The sequence below is a fragment of the Topomyia yanbarensis genome, chromosome 1 (genome assembly GCF_030247195.1).
Source record: "Topomyia yanbarensis strain Yona2022 chromosome 1, ASM3024719v1, whole genome shotgun sequence".
NCBI lineage: Eukaryota > Metazoa > Arthropoda > Insecta > Diptera > Culicidae > Topomyia > Topomyia yanbarensis.
In genome coordinates, this window is record NC_080670.1 from 11267425 (window position 1) to 11279953 (window position 12529).

The window sequence follows — 12529 nt, forward strand, 5'->3', positions numbered from 1 at the left end:
TTTTGAAAAATCATAACAAAAAATAATGACATAAAACATACTGTAATTATTTTTTTCCCTATTGTCGAGATCCTTAGGTAGCAGTAAAAAATATAAAAGAGTTGCATTTGATAAATTTTTATTTTTTTAAATGCATTTCTTTTTAAGGATTAACTGTACTGCTTGCATTGCATGTTCACACGTCACGAAATCAGTCCTACTATTGCTAACTTTGCTTACAAATTTTAAAATATAAAGACTTATGTTTGGGGTTGGATTTTTTTATGGCGTGATTAACATTAACAGTAGATACCAAAGCATAATAAATATTAGGAATTTTGTATCTTTCTTCAACTGATCGCCACTTGGTCAAGTCTCCCCATAAAATCTTGGTCAAGTCTCCCCAACATTAGTTATTGCGTTCAATTTCATGCGAATTCTAGTAATAACTATTCCAATGTTCCAGTTTATGTAAAATCATTTCACTGCTTCACAAGGATTAAGATGGTATATTAGTACATTAATAGTAATTAGTAGTCAAGTAGATATGTCCATACAAAGTTTGATAAAAAATTACATCATTTAATACAAATTTATTAATCACGTAATATTTTCTGCAAGGAAAGGATTTTTTATTCCAAACTTTCAAAATTACCTTAAGGGATCGAAACAAGTATAAAAATATTTTTGAAAAAAAATTAAGAATCGAATAGAAGACGCCATAGCCGAAAATAGAATTTTGCGCTTGGTCAAGTCTCCCCATGTTCCCCTACTTTTGCATTTATATGCGCCAAAAATATTTTGATGTCTATGAATAGAGGTAGGAGTCCAAATTTGGTTGGTTACCCTAATTCACGAAAAATCTTTTTAAATTAAGCTTTTTAAATTATCTGAAAACTGATTTCTGATCTCATCTCGAATGTGCCTATTTTTGTGATTTTAACTCCGAATATAATTTTACAATAGCAGTTGCCCGACAAACAATCATAAAACAATAAATATTATAGTTATTACTGTTTCAACATTGTTCGACGCAGAGTTCTCACAGTAGATTTACAATAAAATTTCATGTAAGAATAACTGATACAAAAAACTGATACAGTAAATACACATTAAATTTTACTGTTTTCGAGAAAAAAAAATATAGAAAAAATCGATTTTTTTAAAGTTAAGATGCATAACTTTTTACTGCAAAAATTGATTTTACATTGAAATTTATTGTAGAAAACGATGGCACAGACTAACAGACATAACACTATGAGGAAACACTCTAAAAAACATCGATCCGACAATTTTCCCAGAACACTAGCTCCACCTTTTATCCACGGTCACAAATACTCATTTTCTGGTGGGTCACCCCTCAGGTTTGGGATCCCCCATATGCTTGTTCATATGTCAGTGGCGCCATAATTGCAAATGTGGCGGCAGTCCCAACTACAAGTATATTTAAAATGACCGTTAAAGTGGGCGAAGCATTGTTTTCGAGTGTTATGTCTGTTAGTCTGTGCCTAGGGGCAGATCACTTGTGATGCATTTTTAAAAATCAGCTAAATTAAATGCATTTCTTTCCACCAAAATAGAAATTCGTGATGTATTTTGCGTTGCGTGCAATGTATTTTGCGTTGAGTGTAAGACGTCAAAACCCTACAAAAAACTAGCCCTATATTCAACAAAACGTCGAACAAAGTGAATCAGCGTAAAATGAAAATTAAATGCATTTTTTCTAATATGATGCAAATTTGTTATACACTTATAGAGTGATCTGTCCCTTGGTAGAAACATTAGAATTTTGCTTTTGTATTGTAGCATAACACTAGAACTTACTGTAAATTATTGTAAAATTACTGTACTGTCACGGTGAAAATCAAGGTTTGGTTACTGTGCATTTCTATTCGAGACAGTATCAATGAAACTAATTGTTTCAACAGTTTTGTTACAATTTATGATTTCAAATCTGAAAAGACTGTATTTTACGCGTACATAAATCCACACAGGAAAGTTTGTTATCCCTTACTCTATGAAATGTTTCGCATGCAGGGTTGGCATCGCTGCTGTCAAAATTTGATCAGAGCAAACCGAATGGAGAGAAAAATGCGAAACTCTCCCCAAAGCCATCAGCAGAAGAGCGAGAGATACAACATTCCAGCTTTGACACTTCGATCCGTACATAAATACAAAATCTCTGTATGTGGCCAACTTTACTGATGGCTAGTGGCTGGTTCCGCGCTGCAAGAACGCTGGCAGCTGAATACTAATCGACCGAGACAGTGACAAATTTGGCACTTTTCAGGCCACTTATGTGGTGTCCTTCGTTGGTGCAGATTTCACGGTAGAGTTAAGGGTAGGAAAATACGTGTGATTCCGCTCCGCACAGGGCTTGTTGTGTGGAAGTGGAGTGCAGTTTCGTTGTTCAGGAAGAATCCTCGTCGAAGTGTACGGTTGGTTACGGTAAGCACACCACCACGTCCGATGGGAAAATACACCCAGAGCTCTAATCTGAGCAATCATCGGAACTTGGAGCAGGTGAGCAACGATTTGATTCAGGAGTGCAAGTCCTGCATCGAGCACAGCCGTCTGTCCAAGTGCCTCCGGGAGCGACTGGAAAGGTAAGTTAGGTCGGTTCGTGGGGGACAGTGGAAGTCGAGAAGCTTTTTTGACTGTCTCCCACTATCCGTGGGATGGACATCCAAGGCTATCGGGGAAAAAATGTCGCACACTTAATTTCAAGGTCGATTTCGTAATCGATTTTCCTCTATCTCGGTGCATTTTCGTTGGTTTTCTATCACGATACAGATGCTAGGGTGATGATACTTAATTTGGGCAACTTATGGTTCCGTACTGTTAATCTAAATGCCTATTAGTTAAAATCGAGGGCAAACATAAAAATATTGTGTTGGAATAAATAATTGGACTTTTTTGATGTAGTTCAAACATACGTGCTTCTACCATACAACAGTTATATTGTGAGCAAACGACAAATTTGATTTGGACTCATAATGATACGAAGCTAAATCGTTTATTCTATAATATGAATATTTATCGAAGTCAGGTCAAGGCTTCATAAAACTGTTGGGTGGCAAACATTTATATTTTGGAGGACAGTGCCACTGGCTAACTTTAAGACCTATTGAAAAGCGTAACGGATTACTTCTGCCATTGAAAACGTTAATTTCTATTAGTACATTCAGTACATTGCTACTTAATTAACAATGACATAACAGTAATAAGTCCATTTGTTTCCAGCTTACCGCGCCATGTCCGCAAGGAAGTGGTCAAGCGAACGCGCGATGGCTGCTCACCACTGTTCATCGTGTGTCGCAGAGGCAACGTCGAAATTACCGAATATCTGATCACTGTCTGTGATGCCAACAGCGAACAGAAAGGTCTGTACGAGGTATCCGAGGATCGGTCCGTGCACTGCGTCACCCCGCTGTGGTGTGCCTGCGTATCCGGAAATCTTCCGGTTGTCAAATGTCTCGTTCGTCTAGGATCCAACATCAATGCTCTCTCGGACACCGGTTCCACACCGCTGCGAAGTGCCTGCTTCATGACACACATTGACATTGGTGAGTGAAGGGTGACGGCCTTGACGGTATCTATGAAGAGGAAACGTTTTTATTGATACCTTCTTTATTTTCAAGTTCAATACCTGGTGGAAAACGGAGCCGACATCCGGAAGCCAAACTACAACGGGGGTACTTGTCTGATTAATTCGGTGCAATCGGTACAATTGTGTAGCTATCTGATCAGCAAAGGGGCAGATGTGAACGCTCGCGACATTCAGGACAAAACTGCCCTTCACTACGCGATTCAGGAGCACCGCCTAGAAACGGCTCAGCTGCTGTTGGAACATGGAGCGGATCCGTTCGCTAAGAGTCGCTATGGAGACGATGCTCTGCAGACGGCCTGCCTTAAGGGAGCTCACCAGATTTTCGATTATCTCAAAAACCGGATCAACTACTCGTCGGAACGGTTGGCCGATGCTCACGAACTGATCGGTTCTACCTTCATCGATGATCATAATGAGACGCGGGTTGCTATCCTGCACTGGCGGTTAGCTCACCATATTCGTCTGCGGGAAGCTAATTACATCCGAAAGAGGCCTGAAGTTCCTCCGCGAGCGGCTTACGGAAACGCTGTCGAATTTTCCACCATCGCTGAGCTGGACAATATTGCAGCGGACGTGGATGCAATGCGAATTCAGAGTTTGCTCATCTACGAACGGATACTGGGGATCGACCACAAAGATACGCTATTCCGACTGATGTTCCGTGGTGCTTCCTATGCCGATTCCTTACGCTTCCAGCGATGTATCGATTTGTGGCTGTTGGCGCTTCAGGTTCGGGTGCAAAAATATTCCATTCTATATTCGGATACCTGTCTGACGGCGCAGGCCATCGTAAGGATTATGCTGGATCTGTTGGACAAGTATGTGGACGTGATGCCAAACGAATTCGTGGAGCAAGGGATGCCACGGTTCGAGGATGTATACGACGTGTTTCAGGTGTTGACTTCCAACATCAACGGTAATGGTTTGTAACTTATTTTTTGTTGTTTGAAGGTTTGAATTTCTATTCAATTGTAGGGGCTCGCCAATTGCTCAACATCCGGCCGGTGCACCGGAAGCAGCAGGAGAATTTCGATCGGATCCTCAAATGTCTTACCCATCTGATGTATCTGTTAGTTGCGACAGCGAAGAGTGAAGATGAGCGGGAACTGGTGAACGAATCCGTCCGGACGTTGGTTCGAAACAACATCCGAAGTGCTATTACCAACGACACACTGCTACATCTGTCCGTTTCGCGATTGAACGTGATCAAGAGTGGCTACTTTACCGATGACAGCAGTTTGAGGGTAATCTTTCCTAATCAGAACGTGGCGAAGCTGCTGTTGGAATGCGGGGCTCACGTGAATGCAAAGAACGAAAGCAAATCAACGCCACTGCTGGTGGCGTCGATGCCGTACAACTACGAGCGAGAGGTATGCCTATAACGTGGGCAAATCGAATCTATGTTAAATAGCACTTTTTCCACACAGCTCGTCTACATGCTGCTCGAGTACGGTGCCCACCTGGATCAGCCGAATCGGAACGACGATCGGCCGATGTCACTGATTGCGATTAATCCGGTGAACGATATTCCGCTGGTCAACTACATTACGCTCAAGTGTCTATGCTCGACGGTGATCACCAAGTTTGGCATTCCCTACCGCAACCAGATCCCCCGTACGCTGGAAGACTTTGTCCGGTGGCACGAACCGTAGTGACGAACTCTCCGGCGCGGTTTCTTCCCGCCTGCTTCGGTGTAAACTGTGAGGTACGCTTTTCGTTCAACGTTCACTACACGCAGACACATACACACCACTCTGTTTCCGTTTAATCTCCCTCCGCGCACATGTCGAACTGATCCACCTTCAGTTGTTCTTTGCTTTAATTTTTTTTTCTAGTGTAATCAATCAATGCATCGTATGATAATATGGTTTCTATGGGAGAACCGAGATTATATAGAAGTTGTAAACTGACTATCCGGCACTAAGTTTAAAAAGAAAACTATGTTGTGCTAGGTTCGTTTTCAATATGGTTAAAACCAGACTATATTTTGAATTCGGTCGATTTTACAGACGATTACGTTACTGTCACTATGCAGGTTCAATCGAACTGTCAATTTTCAAGCACTGTGAATAACTATAGTATTTACCGAAAGTATTGATCCAATCTATTTAGATAATTAGCTATACGAATCTGTAGGGCAGGTACGGAACCGCAGAACAGAAGGGGCATTGCCGTTTTGACGGAATACTGAAATATTATTTGGTCGGTTACATTATTACAGAATTTGCCATTAGAACATGCTTTTATTAACCATTGCGTGTCGCAAAAAAAAACATCATCAACGGTGTTATTGGGGTTCTATCACATTCGCCCGAATGACATTCGCCCGAAAGTCATTTACCCGAATGACGTTCGCCCGAAAACCATTTACCAGAATGGACTATTTACCCGAATGTCATTAACCCGAATGGACCATTTACCCGAATGCCATCAACCCGAATGGAGCACTCGCCCGAATGTCTTTAACCCGAATACCACATTCACTCAAGCATAATATAAAATCGGTAATTGTCTAGTTTAGTGACTGAGCGGCAGCGAAGTCGGACAGTGCACCAGAAAGCGATGTGGCGTAGCCACATTAGTCAACCGTACACTGACCACTGTGGCTATGCGCATCGCTTTTAGGTGTACTATCCGACGTCACTGAGGTTCTGTTTCCAACGCCACAAATGCTCTTCAGGTGCAAACTGATGCATATAGGACGCAGTTGTCAGCTCGAGCGGTGAAATCTTGTGATAAATCGGACAAAATAATAAGAAATCTTTTGGAAACATCATCAATCGAGGTAAATATATATTAAGATGTTCCGTTAACAAGTTGAATCAATTAAATTAGTAATTATATCATGCAGGGTGGAAGTCCATTTGGCATAACGTCGTTAGTAAATAGTAGCCCATAAGGGTTATGTGGCGAAGCTAGTGTGATGCGGTTTTGCCACAATTGACGAGGTCGAGGAACCGAAGCGGAGGTTCCTCCTCAGCAAACCTGTGATCCATTGGTATGCTTGGTTTACTGAAACATAGGGGCTGATTCCTTCTTTAAATATGAGCAGTTCTTTGAGTTTGTATACCAAATAGCCCTCGCAATCAAACCGGTGATCCACTCGTTTGCCCGGTTTACTTACACTTAGGGATTGATTCCTTCTTTTAAACATGAGCAGTTCTTTTCCCACAATTAAGGGTTGATTGCTTCTTTCAAACATGACAAATCCTTGGATCTGCATGCCAAATAAGTTTGCAAAGAAACTATTGATCCAGAGGCGACGCGTGGTTTCACCGTCAACCTGTTCAATATATCACAAAGGCCCACAAAACGTCACAAACATCTTTAATTTGACTGCATGAGACGTTTTAGATCAACTGATTATTTCTTGTTTATCTCTTCTGACGTTACGGGGGTTGACGGGATTCTCTGTTCGAAAGAGCTGAGTAAAACAAATTTGTTGCCAAAGCCCACCGGTAAATTGTCAAACAAACGTCTTGTAGAATGCTTAAAAGAATGAAAAATATATAACATACCCGAGAAGCGAGCAATTTAAAAGATATCTAAACTAAAATTTAAGAAAAACAATCATGTATAAAAGTATCATCGAATAGAGTTAAAATAATCGAAGCTCTTTTTGAACGGCTGAAAACGCTTATATTGTGGCAGGGCCTACTTTGATACGTTTGAATATTAAATATGATCAATTTTCACTCAATGAATTCGAATATTTGTAAATCTATCATTGAATATTTATAAATCATGACATGATATGACTTAACTTGAAATGTAGAATCTTATGTTCTACACACCAAGAAATAATCGTCGTTCTGTATAAGAATGATTGAAATATTTGTCATCCGGCTTAAAGTCATCCCTTAATTCTTTCAAATGGGATAGAAATTTGAATGTGCCTCATGCAATTCGTTGAATCCAGAAAACAATATTTTTCTCATAAAATATTGTTGGCATGAGACATCCAACATCAACCCGTTCATTATTACAATAGAACGCGAAATCATTCGAACAACCCTTGATTTGGATTTATGTCCATTTTTCACTCTCAGTAGACAAGTTTTCAACATGTAAATGCAAAGAGCAAACAATTTCTTTGAAGTAAAAGTAGACGGTTCATTATTATCGTTGAACCAACGAAATACATACACGCCTAAAACCAATATGCCCCAAGTGCACCAACATTTGTTTAGGCTACCAAAGAAAACATGCGTTTGACCGACTGTTATGAACGTACGGCGACACGCGCTTAAACATTATAAGCCACTCTCGTTTGCACACAACTCATATGGACATCGCACCAATGAACGCTGGTTCAATATTTGACTTGAACCGGTGCAAAACGAAATAGAAAAAGCCATCGCATATGACACTCACGCTACTGTTCCAGCCGTCGCTCATGCAGCTGCTCTATCCATTCTAGAGCATGCGGGGAGACTACGAGATGCGTGCATGTTTGAGGTTGAACCGATCATGGGTAGACAGATTTTTTGAAATTTACCTGCTTGATATGATGGGTTGATTTATCGTTCGGATCAAATTGTCGAACTTTCATATAAATGAATTTGCGTGCTGCTGTTGTAGTTTTATTTCAACCTTCCGGCAGTGCACGCTGCTCTGAAAATCTAGCGAAATCATTTTAGAGCAGCTGCGGCTACTCGTTCAGTGTGCCATTTGCGCGACTTCCGGAGGATTAACTAAAAATGGGTTTCGGGTCGTCAGATTTCGCTTACCCGTTCAATGAACAGGTTGAACGTGCCGACGCGTCGCCTCTGTATTGATCCACTCGTCTGCCCGGTTTACTCAAACATAAGGATTGATTCCTTCTTTCAAAACAAGAGCAATTTCTTGAATCTATATACCAAATAGCTCTCTACGTAATATTGGATTTCGAGACAGGATGATTCTTCCCCCTAATTCACGGATGATTCTTCCATCTAAACCGAAGTTTTTCTTAAAAATAAAACAACTTGGTCGTCAGACAAAATATTCGGAAGAACACCGAATACAACTAATTTACAAAGAAGTTGTTGCTTTGACTTTCTTGCCCCATCGAGGTACTCCAATGGCACTCGAAGAATTGAGGAAAAGTTGTTTAAAGACTCTCGACGATTTTTTGGATTACATTAGTAAAAATTGTATTTTTGGTAGGAAGGAAACTAATCAAAAAGTTTCTCGATAACCCTTCTTTGCCCCCCGCTTCGTGGTCAGTTTTCGAAAATGTATCGACAAAGTTTCCTAGAACCACCAATAATGTGGAAGACTAGCACAATAAATGGAACGGTTTGTTAAGCCGTGGAAATTCTATGGTGTGTTGAAGCAGTTGCAGCTTGAAGAGAAAAACCCTAGTACATATGTTTTATGTACACTACAAGCGGTACCAACAGCTAAAAAGTCTAAAAAGAACTCACGAAAGGACCTAAAACTGGAAACCAGAGATGCCAGGTACTTTTTTCAAATGTCTGCAATAATAATTTTAAAAGTCTGGGAAGAACAAAAAATGTCAGGAAAGCTAGTGTAACCAAAAGACTTTATATTCAAAAATCTGCAAATATCTGCAACAAAACTAAAAAATCTGCAAATATCTGCAACCAAACTAGAAAATCTGCAAATATCTGCGTCATCGAAAAAATCTGCAGCTTAAATTAAAAGTCTGCGAATTTGCAGACTTGTCTGCAAATCTGGCATCTCTGCTGGAAACCCTAGTTAAATCATACAAACCAGGTGATTGGATTAACTATTTGACTGGTATAGCTTTAGTGTTAATTTCTTCATAGCATCAAATGTAATAAAATTTGTATTTCATCTTAATAAATTAAATTTTGTCGATTGACATTTCGATGTTTTTCGGGTATATAGAATTCGGGCGAGTGGCATTCGGGTTTATGTTGCATTCGGGCGAATGTCTTTCGGGTGTTCGTGGCATTCGGGTGAATGACATTCGGGTTTATGTGACGTTCGGGCAAATGTCCTTCGGGTAAATGGCTTTCGGGCGAATGTCATTCGGGCGAACGTGACAGAATCGTTATTGGAGTGAGAAGGCCGCGAGCCCGACCAATCTCTTCTAACCTGGCTTGACTAACTCAAATACTAGCGACTACCAATACTCAGACCAGATCAATTAATCAATGTACCACGCAATCAACCTTCGTCAGCATCTTCATGTACAGCTTCCACGATTGTTCTCTAACCGAATTGTTTTACCTATCGTTCCGATTTGAAGTCACCAACATCTTCTAAGTTGACATTCCGGCTTATTATTTGGCTCGATGCACGGTTGTAGAAAACACTCCCAGCTTGCCTGCGTCATCCCGAACGGAGAGCTTACGTTTATTACGTTGGCCACATTGAACAACTTGGCGTGCGTTTAATTTGGATTTTCGCGATGAGCGAACAAAACTTTGCGCCGTTGTTCCTCTTGCTTCGAGGCCATTTTCGCAACTGAAAAGCAAATGTCAAAATCAACCATGCTACTGGACAAATACATCTGTATAATGAGACATGTGAAGATTTTTAATACAGAATGAAAAAAAAAATGCGCCAAGTTGACATTTACCAATTTTTAATCGTAGCACCCTTTATTGCCCCTTCTGTTCTGTGACGAAACACTGACATCACATGAACAAAACGTAAACCCTAGCCGGTTGTGCAGTAGAAATACAAAAACAAGAAATTCTCGACAAACATATGATTACGGCTAAAAATCTAACTGTCAAAGTTATCTTTGAAAGGAAATTACGGACAAACCGTCATTCTCACATCACAGATGTTGGTAGTAAACAAAAGTGAAAAATTTTCTCTTTCATTAACTGCTATTGAGATATCTAACGTTTGATTCAACGTTAATGTTTTGATTTTCATGGCAGTGATGCTGGCTGTACAGAGACGTCGTCCTTGACAGGGGGCTGTTATGAACCGTGTTTAGCCCGTTTAGCCAGTAACGGTTTGTCCGGAATATTCTTTCAAAGAGAATTTTAACAGTTGGCTTTTAAGCCGTAATCATATGTTTGTCGAGAATTGATTTTAGGGTCAAGCAGATAAAAAATACATACCGTGAAGGAATACAAGGCTATCACCAAAACGATGGAAATGGTTGAACTGATCGAAAACAGTACTTGCGATTTAACAGAAAGTGGTGTCAATAATTCTGATGAACTAATGGAGTTTTCGTTTTAACATGTACATGTGTTTTAACGGTGTAGTGCAAAAAAGATAGACTGATTACACCCAAATTTGAATGAGTTGAGCGTCAACTATAGGTCTGTTCCAGTACCAGGAGAAACTGGAAGTACTCCGGAGAAAATCATTCCTGTACTCTTCTTCTCTTTTTTCTTCTGGTAGCAAACCGGAGTAAAAAGGAGCAAGAATTTATTGCTCCTATTTACTCCGGAGTGACTTCCGTGTACTGGAACAAACCTTATATCGATGTAGCCAAATAACAAAAACGCCATAATCAACATATCTTGAAGCTTTACTTGACGTTACATTGGTTGTAGTTTCCATGGAGACGCATGGAACACGGTTGCTTATACACTAAACCAATGCGTCTCCATAATACTAGCAAACAGTGAAAAAGCTCTCCGATAAGGTTCGTTTCCAAGTGACGAAATATGACTTTTCTACGGCTCGTGTACGTAAACGCCACATGACACAAATACTACATCACAAGCTGGTGAAAATAATAAAGACGGCAAAAGGAAATGGGATTGTTTTCAACCAGGAAACTGCATTAGTATTCGTGAGACCGGTCGACAAGAACTCAATAATTGAGCGTTTTTTCAAAACGTCATATCTGCAATGAGCTACTCTCTTTGTTTACTTTCTCTTCTGTTAATAATTCGGTCACTTTAACATTTGCATAATGTGCTAGTTAAAACCACCGTCTTTCGATCTGTACTGTAAAATAAGTGAAAAGTGTTATAGTGACGCCGTAAAAATCGAAAGAGAAAGTAAACAAAGATTGCAGATATGACGTTTTGAAAAAACGCTCAAGAATTAGGTTATAATAATGTGTTGCAAGAATAAGTAAAAGATGCTGGAAAGTAATCGATCCTTCACGGTGCAAATAAATAAAACAATGCAAAAACAAATTATCATTATGCAGACGCTCAGTTCGCAGTATGCAAACGACACAATAGCGTTTACTTTATTAGACGTATATCTCTAAACCCCGAATATTAACCAAATGATAGAGAGCTGATAATTATTAGTTGTACGTAATTTAACTTATAGGAACGAGGCAATGTAAAGTCAAGAATAATCGAATAAAATTGCTCCCATGAATACTGCTGATGACAATTTACCCAGCTCTAGAACAACCGTCATTTGTAATACGTGTGAGTCCGTTCATAACCGTTCACACGGCTCTCAAATGTAGCTTTTTTTTCTAAGTTAATTATAGGTTTAAAAATAAACTCAACCCGTGTCGGCATCCTGAAAAAACAAGAAATAATAGAAGCAAAAACTATTCAAGTTAAGTTTCAGTCCAATCAATTTCTCAATTCGAACTATTACAAGAGCGGTCAAAAACTGATAAAAATTGTATCAAGAAATTAGAAGACTAAAGCCGTAAAAATGTCTCGAGTTAAATGCAGTTGAAATACACGTAGAGTAGTTTACATAATACACGTAAAATTTAACAATAATAATTGATTAGCCGTGCATGCCGAGTATGTTAAAAACTAAAAACACACACTAGTAGTTTTGAACAAAAAAAACCTACCTTCACGAGGTTTACGGTTGTTTAATGTAAAACAGAGAAAGCAAGTTTGTAGCAAAAATATGTTTAAAAAAATATACACATCGCCAAGTGAAAAACCTTTAACGACGCGTTAACGAATCCCGAGCGAGTGAGCAATTATTCGTCATTCAAAATGTCCGAACGCTTTCCTTCCGGCATCGTTCCTGTGATCGAAGTCGGCTATGAAAATACTGACGCGTAAC

The 12529-nt window shown here is 39.6% G+C and overlaps 1 protein-coding gene across 1 annotated transcript; it reads left to right on the forward strand.

Annotated features, from left to right (window-relative positions):
• The first annotated feature begins 2123 nt into the window (after positions 1–2123).
• On the forward strand, positions 2124–12425 carry LOC131676882 (protein fem-1 homolog C). The gene is made up of 5 exons (XM_058956259.1): positions 2124–2585; positions 3223–3545; positions 3621–4505; positions 4565–4959; positions 5017–12425. Exons 1-5 carry the CDS (start codon positions 2449–2451, stop codon positions 5239–5241), a joined length of 1965 nt encoding a protein of 654 aa, XP_058812242.1. The 5' UTR covers positions 2124–2448; the 3' UTR covers positions 5242–12425.
• Positions 12426–12529: the final 104 nt, after the last annotated feature.